General features: G+C 50.7%; 2 protein-coding genes across 6 annotated transcripts in view; both read right to left on the minus strand.

Moving 5' to 3' along the window:
- Positions 1-3,157: 3,157 nt before the first annotated feature.
- PYGO2 (pygopus family PHD finger 2) lies at positions 3,158-9,605 on the minus strand. The gene is made up of 3 exons (XM_083715914.1): positions 9,310-9,605; positions 6,655-6,704; positions 3,158-5,205 (listed from the first exon to the last, which is right to left on the minus strand). The coding sequence occupies exons 1-3, from the start codon at positions 9,431-9,433 to the stop codon at positions 4,117-4,119; spliced, it is 1,263 nt and encodes a 420-aa protein (XP_083572040.1). The 5' UTR covers positions 9,434-9,605; the 3' UTR covers positions 3,158-4,116.
- Positions 9,606-10,706: 1,101 nt separating this feature from the next.
- SHC1 (SHC adaptor protein 1) overlaps positions 10,707-15,501 on the minus strand; it is a 45,536-nt gene continuing 40,741 nt past the window's right edge. For all 5 annotated transcript variants that reach the window (XM_083715760.1, XM_083715758.1, XM_083715761.1 and 2 more), the window contains 2 exons: positions 13,650-13,900; positions 10,707-12,497 (listed from right to left, as the gene is read on the minus strand). In XM_083715760.1, coding sequence (XP_083571886.1) covers positions 12,369-12,497; positions 13,650-13,900 — 380 coding nt within the window. In that variant the 3' untranslated portion in view covers positions 10,707-12,368. The remainder of the gene's footprint in view (positions 12,498-13,649; positions 13,901-15,501) is intronic.

Here is a 15,501-nt window from a genome sequence, read left to right on the forward strand (position 1 = left end):
AAAGTTTTGAACTCATTTTGAACTGCAAACCCCACGTTTTGTGCTCCCCCCAACTTAGTAACTGATGCTCAAACCGGGGGCCATAGTTAACCCCCCCCAACCCAACATTGTCCATCTTGTGCCACAAACCCCGTGTTTTGTTTTGAGTATCACTTACTCAATTGTGGGGTGGCACACAACGCAGGGTTTGCAGCACAGAACTATTCTGAAATTTTGGCACCAGTTTGGAGTGAATTGGAGAATGTTGGGTTCTGCTCAGGAGTGGACCTGCTGAAACTGAAGAACATAGCTGTTAAGTCTATTGATTTAAATATGTCTACTCTGAGTAAACCATTGTTGGCTAGCACCAATGGGGGGGGGGCAAGGCAGGCAAAGGGAACATAAGACCTTATAAAAAGGATGATTTTGATATCTAAAGAGGCTATCACCTGCACCTGTCTGGGGGGGGGAGCCTTTTTTCAGCTTGAGGGCCCAAGTCCCTTCTGGGGAACACATCTGAGTGGTGGGTGGGGCCAGGGCAAATGTGGGTGGAGCAACAAATGTCTCTGGAGCAGGCTAGCTACAAAGACCTGAGGAACCAGATCATCACCCCACTGGTACTAACCATCCCAGGGCGCTCAACCACTGCCACAATGTCATTTCTTCTATCAGAGCTGGGCATGTTTAGCCTGGAGAAGAGGAGGTTAAGGGGTGGTATGATAGCCATGTTCAAATATATAAAAGGATGTCACATAGAGGAGGGAGAAAGGTTGTTTTCTGCTGCTCCAGAGAAGCGGACACGGAGCAATGGTTCCAAACTACAAGAAAAAAGATTCCACCTAAACATTAGGAAGAACTTCCTGACAGTAAGAGCTGTTCGACAGTGGAATTTGCTGCCAAGGAGTGTGGTGGAGTCTCCTTCTTTGGAGGTCTTTAAGCAGAGGCTTGACAACCATATGTCAGGAGTGCTCTGATGGTGTTTCCTGCTTGGCAGGGGGTTGGACTCGATGGCCCTTATGGTCTCTTCCAACTCTAGGATTCTATGATTCAGATCAAAATGAGCAGATAACAGCAAAGGTTGCTAGGTTCATAGCAGGGGCAATCAGAATAAGGGCCACTAACTGACTGCTGATTCAGGACTTTAAATTGTGCTTTTATATCAAATTTCCTTTTCTGCGTATACTGTAATGTTTTACTGTTACTATGGCCATTGGCTAATGTGAATAAGGTTTTATCTCTCTCTCTCTCTTGAGCAGGCTTGTATCTTATACCCACAGCTCTCTATTCTCCCCCCAAGCAAGCAAGAGGCATTGTCAAGAGTTCAAGGACACATTCCAGCCAGGTAATAACAGACAGCCTGGGGTAAGTCCTGTAAAATTCCAGAGAACTACACCCCCCAATGTTCCACTTCCCTGGCCCAAAATTATTTCCCTGCAACACCACTTCTAAGCAGTGTAGAGGCTTCCACTTTCTAAAACAAACCTGCAAGGCAGGCTCAGCTGAAAGAATCATAGAATCATAGAGTTGGAAGAGACCACAAGGGCCATTGAGTCCAACCCCCTGCCAAGCAGGAAACACCATCAGAGCACTCCTGACATATGGTCGTCAAGCCTTTGCTTAAAGACCTCCAAAGGAGACTCCACCACACTCCTTGGCAGCAAATTCCACTGTTGAACAGATGCTGACCCTGGATCATCAGGTGAGCTTTGGAATTCCGGATTCTGCAAGGAGGTGAACAGGGGATCCCAGATCTGATTAGCAGCCCCGATACCTGATCTGCATCCTATAGCATGTTGGCTCCATAACCGGCCAGTTTCTGGCTTCAGAGATGCGTTTGGCTGGGAAAGCAAAACAAACCCTTCAGGCTGGGCGATTCAGCCTTCGCCAAAGTGAGAAGGGGGTGCAAACACACCTGCCACACCTAAATCTCTGCAACATTCACCTCCACCCCAGCAGATTTCAGCAATAGATGAGACATTTTGATAAGCCAGCAGGATAAATCTCAACCCAGATCACCTGCACCCAAGTGAACAGTTAGCTTTCATGTAAGGTTTTTGGAGTGGTCGCAGCACTCACAATAACCGTGAAGGGGAGGTCAATTTTATCTCATAAAACCACCTTGCAGTCTGTCTGTCACAGGAAGTTCTCTAATCCTCTCAGCAACCTTGTAAAGGGAGGTAGATTTTATCTCAGATGCACACCTGTTGCGGAATCAGACAAGAGCCTCTTCCGCCATGACATTTCGCCAGTCTTCTTTTCTGTACCGTGGAAATGGTTCACTCTGTCCTCTCCCTCCCAACCACCCACCCCCTTAACTTCTACTCCACTGTTGGAAGGTTTCCCCTAAAAGCACCGCAGCCAGAAAAAAAAACCCAAACCAGAGATTTTGCCTTTCGATTTCTAAGTCCCCTGCCAGCCTCTTTCTTGGCAAATCTCAGCAGTCCAGGCTTGTCCTGGGCAGCTGAATGGGTTTGGGGCTTTGTTTCTTCAGCAACCAGCCCGGGGGGGGGGGGGGCTGCTTTGAAAGGAAGCAGAAGCTGAAAGGTGACACTTTGTCAAGGAAGCAAACAAGGGGGGGGGTGCCTTTTTGTGTGTGCATCTCAGTAGACTCTGTTCTTTCAAGCCTCGAATTGTCCAAATGGGCATTTTTGTGGCTTTGGCATGTGGAGGGGATGCTTGGCCAGCATGTTTGGGGGTCAGAAAAATAGAGCAAGGGCATGAAGATGAAGGTCTGGTTTGTAAATTACTTTTGTGTGCTTATTCCAACAGGATCAGATCAATTGTCTCTCTAATCAAGCATCCCGTTTCCGACAGTGCACAAAGGGAGTTGCCTTCTACAAAGGCAGACCACTGGCCTATTTAGTTCAATACGGCCCACGCTGGCAGCAGCTCTGAAGGGTTTCAGAAGGGGGAGGCAGTCTATGCCTCTGAATACCAGCTGCCAGGAATCTCAAGCAGGGAGAGCTGCGGCTGCACTCAGTTCCTGCTTGTGAGCTTCCTGTCGAGGCAACTAGCTGGCCACTGGGAGAAGAGGATGCTGGATTAGATGGGCCACTGGCCTGATCCGGCAAGGCCCTTCGCATGTTCAAATGCAAACCACTAATTCATACACACATGAATGTATAAGTAACCAGGTCATTGCTCCCTCCCACCAGCTTTCAGATTGAGTTTATAACACCACGGTACAAAATTTTTCTTTTAATACGTTCACATAAAAACCAAGAGAGGGAGAGATAGAGGCTGTAGGTGTCTGTATGTGTCTGTGTGTGTGTGTACAGCGCGCATACACACACACACACAGACAGCAATGATTCCCTACTCCCCCAGATTCCCTTCTTTTCAAAAAGTCCAGCAGGACAAAACAGATTTTTTTTTTTAAGAAAACAATTATCAAAATCACACCAGTAACCACTTGACCAACGCACACACAAGTACAAAAAGGATCTGGGTCTAAGGGAGAAAACAAACAAACCCGCCAATTTCTTTTTAAAAGTAAAAATTTAAAAAACCAAAAAGATGTCCAAGAGGGTTTCCTCTTGCATGGCTCTCTTGAAATGCCCTCTGAAAGAGGTTCAGAGCAGGGGTTGGTCTGTTCTCTGTTACTTGAGGGCCTGTCGACCTTCAAAATATCAACCCTCCTCACAGGGCCCAGGCTTTGGCAGACTTGCACCTGGCAGTAGTTCTAGGGAAATGGGAAACTGAGGGAACCGTGCTGCATTTGAGGAGAGCGGGTGGTGGTCCTCTTCTAAGAAAACGTCAGCAGAAGAGAGAGCATAGACACCCCCAGTGAAGTAACCGCTCTCCAGTTTATGCTAAATTGCCGTCCGCTGGGCATCTGCAGCCCAAGACTGGCTGTTCTGTGGCTTCGAACTGCAGCAGCGGCTGTAAAGAAAGCACAGGAGATGGAATGCTGGAAGGCTTGAGAAGAACAGATCCAGGTTCCGGAGATCACAGAAGGTCGAAAACTCTGTCCTCCCCTCCCACCAAATTCTTTCAATAACTGGGAGGCTTTGAAAATGTGCTACCCGTGTTCCTGCAGAATCCACGGACGAAGCCGAAGAGTGTCTAGTGGTACAGAGCAGGGATGCCACCACCTCTGACGCCCAGGCAGAGGGAAGCGGCTGCGGCGGAGGACGCTCAGCCGTCGTTGGCGGCCACCAGCTGCCCCATGCCCTCTCGGATGTAGACCGACTGGATCTCCTTGGTCTTCAGGCAGAAGTCGCAGGCCCAGACGGCCGAGGCCTCGGTGGTCAGCAGCCCGTAGGCATTCTCGGTCATCCCCGTGCACTCCCGGTGGAACCACTTCTGGCACGAGGCCTCGCACAGGATGGCGTCCTGGTCGTCGTTGACCTCGCTGCGGCACGCCCCGCAGGGGTACACCAGGCCGGGCGGGGGCTGGTGGCCCGAGTTCCCGGAAGCCTTGCTGGAGGGTGGGAGGCTGTTGGCCTCAGGCGTGCCCCCTCCGCCGTGCCCCGTGCTGTTGGGCGCAAAAGGGGGCTGGGTGCCGTTGATGGCTGCCGGCGAACCGCTGTGCTGCTCCTGGCTGAAGGTGCTGGGGGGCGGGTTGAGCGGCTTCCCGCCGCCGTTGTCTTCGCCGCCGCCGCCGCCAGGGGGGAAGCTGGGGTCGGGCCCGGGGAAGGCGCTGGGGTTGGGGGGCAGGTTGGGGAGGTTCGGGCGCTGCATGGGGGACTGTCCGAACAGGTTGCCCGGCTGGTTGAAGCGCTGGGCCATTGGTGGCCCACCGGGAGGGTTTAGGGCGGGCCCCGGGCCCATGTCGCCTCCGCGCGGGGGCTGCCCCATGGTTGGGGAGATCATGGGGCCGAAGCCGCCCATGGGGCCCTGCATCAGCTGGCCCCCGGGGGGGCTGAAGTTCTGCCCCAGGGGCTGGCCAAAGGGCTGGCCGCCAAAGCCCATCCCTCCCGACTGCACGTATCCGGGGTTCTGGGGAGGCATGTTGAAGGCGGGACCCATCTGGCTTGGTCCAAAGGGGGGAGGCTGCCTCCGCATGGGCTGCGGGCCCCCGCCGTATCCGGGCGGCACCTGCGGCCCCATTGCCCCCTGCATGCGGAAGTTCCCAAAGGGTCCGGGGCTGCCGAGGAAAGGTGCGGAGGCAGAGCCGACTTTAGGGGCCCCGAAGTCATCCTCAAAGGGGTTCGATGCCACCAGGTGGTCCACCATGGGCGTGGGCGGGGGAGCAAATTCTGAGAGGTGGGAGTAGGCAGGGCCCTGGAAGGGAAAGATGCACCACAGTTAACGGGAGGGAAGCAGGGGACCTCCGCTGCGCGGATGAAACCCATCTGTACATTATGCCCAGGGAATTCTGGGCTGCTCCACCATGGGGCTGAAAACAGGGTCGTATTTCTCGACCAACCTCGCCATCCAGGATGGCCATTTGATTTAACCAGGTTAATTCTTAATGTTTCCCCCCTTATAACTCAATTGTTCTTTTTTGGAAAATGACACCCTCCCCTCAACAAAAATATATTGAGGTATACAGTGAAGACACGGCGTAAGAATGTAATTTAACCCAGAGCAACCAAAGAGGGGTTCGGAGGGTGGCAACCTAAGAATGGGGCCTTTTCTGCAGTGGCTCCCATTTGTGGAATGTTGTCACTTGGCACATTTGTTTACATATCTCTAGATGCCAGGCGAAAAGGTTCCTCTTCAACCAGACCTTTGGCTGACTGCGAACTGATGCCCTTTTAAATGTGAGGTGCAAGGGGGGATTAACTGGGTCATCTCTGGTCTTATTTTTCATTACCTATTTTATGTTTTTTTATTGTAATATTGTGTTGTGAACCTCCCTGAGATCTATGGGTATAGGGTGGTACACTAATAATAATAAATAATAAAACAACTCTGGATGTCTGAGAAAGTTCAGGACTGTTTGTCTTATTCATGTAATCGATAAAACAGTGTCAGTCAGTTGTAAATGACTCTTTGCGTCTATGCCAGCCGTATTTTGTTGGTCAATTTCTCTATGAGGACTAGTCACCAAATTATGTTAAGTTATTTCAATAAGGATGTCCCTTCCATGTCTTTCTAAAACATATGGGCTATAGCAAGTCTAACTGCTAACAACAGTTAACTAATAAGAGATTTAAATGAGATATCTGCATTCTGAACCAGAGATATATTTAACGGGCTGAATGATTTGTTTGACCAGTGATATTAGGTATCTCAAATAATGACCATATTTACTCGAGTCTAATGTGCCATCGAATCTAATGCGCACCTCAATTTTCAGAACTTTGAAACAAAAAAAAAGTATTTCCTGGCGAATGTAAATGTGCCATTGAATCTAATGCACACCTTAATTTTTGCAACATGTTTTGGCCCAAAAAGGTGAGCCTTAGATTTTTAATAAATATGGTCATTCTTTTGCAGCTGCTACTTCAGCTTTAAGACAGTTGCAGATCTGCTTTTTGATCAGGCAAGAAATTCACTCTCCAAATGACTGAAGCATTAGAAAATGGAGGCAGCAAAGCAGTAGGATCTGTGTGGAGCAGGAAGAAGTAAGGAAAAACCCAGATCCAGAAATCTTACTTGGAATAAAATTAAGGTGCATGCAAGGGAGAAGGGAAGCAGACAGTAATTCTCAGAGGCTGCTCTGTAGAGATGTATTAACGCTGATTCATATACGGTGCAAACAGACAGACACCCCAGTCACGTTACCTGTGTATTGGACTTGCGGCGCTTCTTCTCGGGACTCTTCATTTGAAGGCCTAATTAGGAGGAGAAAAGGGAGGAGAAAATAAAATGTAGATGCGGCAGTGGCGAGCTAATCCAAAGTCTGGGTGGTCAGTCACAACCTGAACATCCCAGTGCACTGCCTTGCAACTAAGCCCGCCCACGCCACTAGACCACAAAACCCAACAACACCCTGTTTGCCTGTCCGCAGAGAACTATGCTAGAAATTTGTCTTTCAAGAACAAAATCAACTGCATCAAGATCATTCCCTGCCTAGTTGCTTGCTTGGGAGGAGGGAAGAACCTTGCTTTTCCAGAACTTTAAGAGAGACATTTGAAAAATGCATTGATTGAATTAAGTGCCACAGGGTGTTGAGAAAAGGTGCCACCTTTAATATGCTTAGAAAGGGGATCAGACAGACACAAGGAGGTGGGCTGGGCTATCACTAGGCTTGTTAGCTGTGATAGCTAAACAAAACTTCCAGGCCTAGAGGCAGAATACTTTTGAAGAGATTTTGCTTTGGGGAAGTGGAGAACAAACCGTATGAGAGGGGAAATTGCCTTCATGCCCTGCTGAAATATTTGCCTGGGCACTGTGAAAAACTGGGTGGTGGGTAAAAAACACCCTGTGATCTTGAGATGAAGGGCAGCATATAAATGGAGTTACTACTACTACTACTACTACTACTACTACTACTACTACAATGTGTCCATGCTCATATTAAGCAAAACAGTTCTTAGATTCTTCTAAAGCATGCCTGGAGAAACTGTGGCTCTCCAGATGTTGGACTACAACTCCTATTAATGACAATGTTGGCTGGGGCTTATTGTGTCCAGTTCTGTGCAGCACAATTTAAGGTGGATATTGACAAGCTGGAACAAGTGCAGAGGGAAACCAAGATGAAACCAAACCTTAGGAGGAACGGTTGTGAGTTGGGGATGTTTAGCCAGGTAAAAAGGAGACTGATAGGAGATACATCTGAAGGGCTGTCGATGGAAGATGGAGCAAGCTTATTTTCTCCTGCTCCAGAAGCTAGGGCCATAACCAATGGATTCAAGTTGCTAGAAAGGGGATTCCGACCAAACATCAGGAAGGTATTTCTGACACCAAGAGCTATTCGACAGTGGTGGACTCTCCTTCCCTAGAGGTTTTCAAGCAGAGGTTGCATGACCGTCTGTCATGGATGCATTGAGGGTTTGCACCAGATGAGCCTTCGATTTCCTTCCAACTCTACAATTCTATGAACACCTGGGAGAACCACAGGTTCTCCATTCCTGTTCTAAGGGACTAGATAAATTCATGGCACAATTGTCCATTGGTAGTTGGAATTGATGCTTTTGAATTATGGTGCTGGAGGAGACTCTTGACGACAGAGGACGAGATGGTTGGATAGTGTTCTCGAAGCTACCAGCATGAGTTTGACCAAACTGCGGGAGGCAGTGGAAGACAGGAGTGCCTGGTGTGCTCTGGTTCATGGAGTCACGAAAAGTCAGACACAACTAAACAACAACAACAAAAAGTTGTCACTAAAGATAAAATAAAAATCACGTGGAGAAGACAAGGATTGAACTTGGGACCTTCTATATGTGAAACAGATACTCCACCACTGAGCTACAGCTCTTCCCTATAACCAAGGGACACTGGAACCTCTTAATTCTGAGTCAGACCACTGGCCCATCTAGTGTATTGACTACATGGACAGGCAGCAGCACTCTAGGGATGTACACAGGACCTTCCAAGCTGCTGGGGGTTTCAGCCTTGCACCTTCTGAATGCAAAGTACCTCCCTTCCTCTAACATTAAAATAAAGATTCATTTCATTTTCACTTACTACATTAACATACCACATTTTTTCTTCCAAGGGTCTCAAGGTGGTGTACATGGGTTCTCATCCTCTCACAACAAACCTGGGCGGTAGGTTAGTCTAAAAGATGGTGACTGGCCCAAGCTTCATAGCTGAGCGGGGATTCGAACCCTGGTCTCCCAGGTATTCCAACACTGTAACCATTACGCCACACTGCCTCTCATGGTAGTAAACAAAGGGCCAATTTAAAGAGGAGCGCAGGAAGCTGCCTGATCCAGAGTGAGGCCATTAGTCCTTCTAGCTCTGCACTGCCTACCCTGGCTGGCAGCAGCTTTTCGGGATTTCGAAAAGGACATTCCCAACATTGGGGAGCCAACCTGGGACCTTCTGCGTGCGGAAGAGATGCTCCCTGCCTCTGAGCTTGCAGCCCTTCTCCCGACTGCCCTGTTCCTTCTAACTCACCAGGATTCACGCTATCACACTGAACAAGAGACTCAAAAGGACCTAGAGCTACCAGACGAGGGCTTAAACACAAGGCTGCTCGTAAGTCCCATTGATTTCAAGGGCGGAAGGAGCTGCCACTCGAAACGTGCCGACTCCATAAGCCTAACTTCCGAGTCCCATTGATTTCAATGGATCTGATCTCAGCGCAACTAAGTCCGAACCCAACGTGCACGTTTTAAAAGAAAACAAATATTTAAATTCCAGAGGGAAAAGGGGGTTCCACCCATAGACAAGACACCCCCCATCATCATCATCATCATCGTGCGCCCTCCCCTGTCACTCAAGGCCTCCGTCTCCATGGCAACCACCCTCGCCCGCCTCCCGGGCCCTTACCGGCCTTGCCCTGCTTGCGGCCTGGTCCTGTGGAGATGTTCCCTGGCGGAGGAGGCGGCGGACCCGGAGCAGGCGGAGCTGGGCCGACTCCCCCCTCCAGCTTGTCGGGGTGCGGGGCCGCCATAAGAGGGAAAAGGGGGGGAGGGGGAGGGAGAATGGGGGGGAGGGGAAGAGCAGCTACGAGCGCCGGAGGGGCCCTGCGCGCGCCATCGCGACGAGAACAGGAAGCGGAAGCCCAAGACCATAGAGTTGAGAGGACAGAGCACCGCTTCAGCCTGCGACCGGCTTTGGAAGGAGAACGCGCGCCGCTGTGCCGCTCTAGGGACTTAAGCAGCTCTATGGCGCCAGAAAAAGGCGAGCCTCGCTCAATAGTGAAAGGAAAGGAGGGACACTCTATTTCCCCCTCTCTATGGCTGAAGGAACCTAGCCAATAAGAAGAGAGCTTAGACGTGAGGCGAGTGAAGGGAGATTGGGATGTACCATTTCGTCAGCGGGGGGAGGGAATAGAGAAACTTTTTAGCCGTCACAATAGATCCTGACCCTGCCTAAGGTTCCTCAGGCGGAATGAAATGAAGGCATGGCCAGAAGGTTAAGACCACTTTTTTTTTAGAACGGGTGACATGACACACATCCTCTCCCTACCTACCCCTGTGGAATATTCCTAAACCGCAGGCTTAATCCTGACAGGCACGACCATTGGCCAATCAGCAGGAAGGAACAAAAAGTTCTTAGCCAATGGAGCTTAGGTTCTACCTTAAGGCATCATGGGAATCGTAGAAACGAATAGGAACAAGCGATTCCCTACTGCAGAGGCGGTGGGAGCGAGCGGCCACCAGTGGAGAGTTTGGGGCATAGCCGTCAACTTTCTCTTTTTTAAAGGGGAATTCCCTTACTCCGAATAGGATTCCTCACAAGAAAAGGGAAAAGGTCGGGGGAAGCAGCTGGAATTCCAGAGAGACAAGCAAGTGCGCTATACACGTGGGGAGCAGCAAGTGCTTTGCCAGCAGCTCCTCTCCTGAAAACAGAGCCTTCGGATCTGCTCTGGAACACTTAAGAACTTCTATATTAGAAGTAATTAGATATATAAAGAAAAAATTTAATTACGACAAAAGTGTGTATTGGCAATAAGTAACATGAAATCGAAATATGGAATAGACGGGAGATCGGGTCTTTAATGTTAAGACCAATATATGTTTTATTGTTTGCTAAGAAAATTATGTGTCTATGGTTATTCCTGTGTGTAATTTGGTATTTGTGTTTTTTTCTTTTTTCTTGCTGTATCAATAAAAAAAGAAAAAAAGAACTTCTCCCACCCAAGTAAGACTCTTTGCTGGGTGCCCCCAACTCTGCCCCACCTGCAGCTGAACAAACAAAAAGGAGGTTCCAGCAGCCACAGCTTTAAAGAAATACCAACTTTTAATAATAATAATAATTATAATAATAATAATCATCATTGGGTTCCTTTGGTATAATCAAGATAAAATCAAACCGATAAAAAGTGTGTGTATAGGATGGGGGAATGAGGGGGGGGGGACACGTGAGGTGGAAATGAAGTCCCCCAGGGTGGGGGGACAGGCACAGTGATCATGGGTGTGTGTGTGAGGAAGGGGGGGGGCTACACTTTGGCTTCTGGAGTATAACAATGTACATGCAACACTAAAGTTATCAAACTTATTTACAGACCTGGGGAGGGCAGGGAGGTGTGGCTGCAGCCTGAGCACTGCAAGGAGACGTGGCTTTCTTCTACTCCCACCTCCTCTCTCCCTGGGTCCTTTGGGTGCTCTGGAAGGCTTTGTGCTCCCCACCCCAATATTGCCTCCTTGCGGAAGGTCCTCGAGTTCAAGGACAAGCGTCCCACAAATCCCGAGGGGTCCCTGCGCTGCTAAGGCTGTGCTTTCATAGAATCACGGAGGTGGGAGGGACCCCGAGGGCCATCTAGTCCAACTGCCTGCAATGCAGGGAGGAGAGGGGCTGTAGTGTAGGCCGTAGCCCAGAGTAATCCCGCCCCCTCCTCCACCTTCCCTGCAGGACACTTTTGCCAACAGGGATGCCCAAGGGGTGTAGGAGTGCCCGCCAGGGCACAGTGATGGCTGTGCAGGTCCTAGAGATTGGGGGGGGGGGGAGGCAAAAGAGAACAACAGCCTTCTTCTCTGCCACCCCTACACCACCGCCCTCCAAAGCAGGCCACCACACCAAGAGGGATTTTGCATAAAATCTCAGACCTGTAAAAGGGTCAAGGCACGCAGAGTTAATTAATATGTAAAGTGAGTGTTTTGGGGGGTGTATGTGTTACACATCTGGGTCCAGGGGGAGAGTTGCGCTCTCTGTTTTTGTGCTTTACAAAAAAGGTGGGGGGGGGGGAGGCTACTGTTTCCCTCCCTCCACCCTCTCCCCCACAAAAGAACAAAATACGACCAGCAACTTTGGCATTAGCTGAATCCATTGGGCAAAGATTCAATCAGGCGCTGCTACAAACGGAGACGGGAACGGACTTCCGCCCAGCCGCTTTAAAAAGTCAAGAGAAGAAGGGTGAGGTTACCTGAACTGGGGGTGGGGTGGGGGTAAATAGGCAGGCGAAGTTTGGGGCTCTTCTGCCCCATGGGAAGCTGTGCAGGCACGGGATCCAGCAAGGGCCACGAGAAACTGAGACCCTCGTGCCCTCGCTGAGGACTAGTGCCCTGCACAGGCTTTGCAAAGGTGAGGCAGTGCTGGCCGAGGGCCTCCTTGTGAGAAATGAAAGGTGGGTGACGATAAGCGACAGGAGAGTTTGTTGATAATCGGAGAGGATCTTCTACCAAGGAGGGATTTGCGGAGTGAGGCAGGTTTCCATCTTGCAATAAAAGGGAAACGCTTTGGCAGAGATGGCACTGCTCTGGCCTGTGGTGGAGGGAACCACTGATGCCTGGTGTACAGGCGACACGTGAGTGAGGAACAGAACACCCGTAAAAGGCAGGAGAAGCTGAGGTGAAGCTGCTGGAAGGGGCAAGGCAGCAAATTTTTTTCCCCCACTGAAGGATTTGCAGGGTGGGGATTAGGATGACACCCCGGCCCCTCGCTGCTTATGATCTCCGCTCCACTGGTTGCTGCAGGCAGAGCTCGCTGCCCGCCGAAATGATTGGCAGCCGATTGTCCATGTGGTAGCTAATGAGGTGGCTGACGCTCTCGAAGCGGTGATCCTTCGTCCGGACCTGCAGGTGGGGGAAGGAGACTCTGACTGTAAGGCTTTTTATTTTTTAGTAAACCCTAAATGCACCGCTTGCGCAGTGGGGCTCCCCCCATTCCTGCCTCTTACCCCACAAAACTGGCCTGGGAGTTGGTGTTGGGGAAACCCCCAGAAGAGCCCATGAGAGGAGGACAGGGACAAAACAAGAATTAGTGGGCTCTGGCTCCGCCCACCTTTGGGTCTCCTGGCCGCCTGTCCTTCTGCCTCTGGCTCCACCTCTTATTGGCTTTGGCTCCGCCCACCTTTGGCTCTCCCCGCCCTCCTGTCCTGCCTCTGGCTCCGCCTCTTGTTGGGCTTTGGCTCTGCCCACCTTTGGGTCTCCCTGCCTCCTCTCCTTCTGCCTCTGGCTCCATCTCTTGTCTCTGGCTCCACCTCTTGTTGGCTCTGGCTCCACCTACCTTTGGGTCTCCCTGCCTCCTGTCCTTCTGCCTCTGGCTCCGCCTCTTGTTGGGCTCTGGCTCCACCCACCTTTGGGTCTCCCTGCCTCCTGTCCTTCTACCTCTGGCTCCGCCTCTTGTTGGCTCTGGCTCCACCCACCTTTGGGTTTCCCTGCCTCCGCCTCTTGTTGGCTCTGGCTCCGCCCACCTTTGGGTCTCCCTGCCTCCTGCCTCCACCTCTTGTTGGCTCTGGCTCCGCCTACCTTTGGGTTTCCCTGCCTCTGGCTCCACCTCTTGTTGGCTCTGGCTCCGCCTACCTTTGGGTCTCCCTGCCTCCACCTCTTGTTGGCTCTGGCTCCGCCTACCTTTGGGTCTCCCTGCCTCCTGCCTCTGGCTCCTCCAATTGTTGCCTCTGGCTCCGCCTACCGCTTTGGTCTCCCCGCTTCCTGTCCTTTTGCCTCTGGCGCCACCTCTTCTTGGGCTCTGGCTCCGCCTACCGTTGGGTCTCCCTGCCTCTGGCTCCACCTCTTGTTGGCTCTAGCTCCGCCCACCTTTGGGTCTCCCTGCCTCCTGTCTTTCTGCCTCTGGCTCCGCCTAGTGTTGGGTTTCCTGACCTACCACCCTACTAGTCTCAACAGGGGGCAGCCAGCAAAGAGGGATTTGTGACAGGAGGGGCTGTTTTGTAGGTCGCACTTGGCCCCTCTCGCCCCACACCCTGAAGCAGAAGAAGAAAGCCTCACCACTCCTTCGGGGTCCACAAGGAGCAGGTGCTTGGGCTGCCCCCCCTGCAGCCCGGTCAGCACATACTGCCCTGGCGTGGTGGTGCTCTCGCGCACCAGGAAGTCTCCGTTGGCCTGCAGCAGCTTCTCGGCATCTTTGCGACTCATCCGGCCGTGGTACCAGGGCTCCCGTCGGAGCTGCTCCTCCATGGAGGCCACCAGCTGGGCTGGGGACGCAGGCGGCGGCCCCCGCAAGGCATCCTCAAACGGCTCTGGGGAGAGAGGCAAGCGGTGAGAGGCGTTCGACAACCAAGTGAGGACTAGGACCTTGACAACTCCTTTCAGCGCCAGCGAGATATGCAGTGGTACCTCGGGTTAAGAACTTAATTCGTTCCAGAGGTCCGTTCCTAACCTGAAACTGTTCTTAACCCGAGGTACCACTTGAGCTAATGGGGCCTCCCGCCGCAGTGGCACGATTTCTGTTCTCATCCTGAAGCAAAGTTCTTAACCCGAGGTACTATTTCTGGGTTAGTGGAGTCTGTAACCTGAAGCGTCTGTAACCCGAGGTACCACTGTCATTGGTTGGGGACTACAAGACGCTAGCAGAAGCCCACAGAGGGAAAATGAGAGTGGGGCAGGAAGCTCCCTCATCGTTTTATTCATTTATTTATTATTATTATTATTATTAGGGATTTATGGTGGGAGCTGGAGCCTAATGCACCACACTGGTGAAGCCTGATTTTGAGCATTAGGAACTCTCCCACTACTCCCAATTCAAAAGTTTACAAATACCACAATAATTAAAATGGAATGGTTTCAAGTCAGAAACACATCAACACTATTTCTTAATCATCTCTTTTGAATGGGATATGCACTTCTGCAGGAACAGGTGTATATCTTGAGATGGGAGAGCAGTTAAATTAACACTACTAGATTATTTATACCTGATTATTGAGATCTTGTGACAAAGGGGGGTAGATAAACCAATCAAACAAATATCCTCCAGCCCAAAACACTCTATCTATCTATCTATCTATCTATCTATCTATCCATACCCCGCCCATCTGGCTGGGCTTCCCCAGCCACTCTGGGCGGCTTGTGATACATCAAACATTAAAAGCCTCCCTAAACAGGGCTGCCTTCAGATGTCTTCTAATAGTAAACACTGGTAAATAAGCCTTTTAAATAAGGTCACCAAACGTTACTAGCAGCCTCCCAACCTCTAGCCACACTTCATGGAAGGCTCTCTGCCCGGCCTCCTCTCCCCTCTGCTATTGCTTGAGGGCAGCCATTCCATCAGGCAGCCTCAGCAGGAGAGATCAGGAGCAGAAGGCTCATTTCCTCAGTTCTGCTGGAGGCCCAGCTCCTGCGCCAGCCGGCCAATGGTTGAAGAACGTGCCCGAGTTTGATTTCCCCCTCTTCCCTCCCTGTCGCTTCTCCCTCATGTGTCGTGTGACCTCAGCCACTCTGGTGATCATGCCTGTTTTACCTTATTTTATGTTATTTTCATTTGCTTAATTTTATTCCACCCTTTTTTTCCTTTTCCTCATAACACGGTTCAGATGATGTGCTCAATGCACTTCTTATCCCAGTTTCTTAATGCTGCTCATTGACCGTAATACTAAATATTTGATAGCTCAGTTGGTAGAGCGTGAGACTCCAGAGTTGTGGGTTTGACCCCCACATTGGCAAAATTGCCGGGGGTTTGACTAGATGATCCTTGTGGTTCCTTTCAACTCTAGGATTCTATGAATTAGTGACGAGTTCAATTTCCCTCCCTTCCCCCTTTTCCTTGTGTGTCTTTCATTTTTAAGATAGCACCTGCCTGCAGGCTTGCGGTCTTGTTTTAATTGACCGTACGGTGGCTTCCTGG

Source organism: Podarcis gaigeae (genome assembly GCF_964106915.1).
Source record: "Podarcis gaigeae genome assembly, chromosome: 16".
In the NCBI taxonomy this organism is placed as follows: Eukaryota; Metazoa; Chordata; class Lepidosauria; order Squamata; family Lacertidae; genus Podarcis; species Podarcis gaigeae.

Bases quoted from the DNA above. Each gene is read 5' to 3' on its own strand.
- PYGO2 (XM_083715914.1), bottom strand. From the start codon at position 9,433: ATGGCGGCCCCGCACCCCGACAAGCTGGAGGGGGGAGTCGGCCCAGCT. The intron at 6,705-9,309 runs GTAAGGGCCCGG...CCTCCTAATTAG, and splicing joins CCGCAAGCAGGGCAAGGCCG to GCCTTCAAATGAAGAGTCCC. The intron at 5,206-6,654 runs GTAACGTGACTG...TTTCCCTTCCAG, and splicing joins GCCGCAAGTCCAATACACAG to GGCCCTGCCTACTCCCACCT.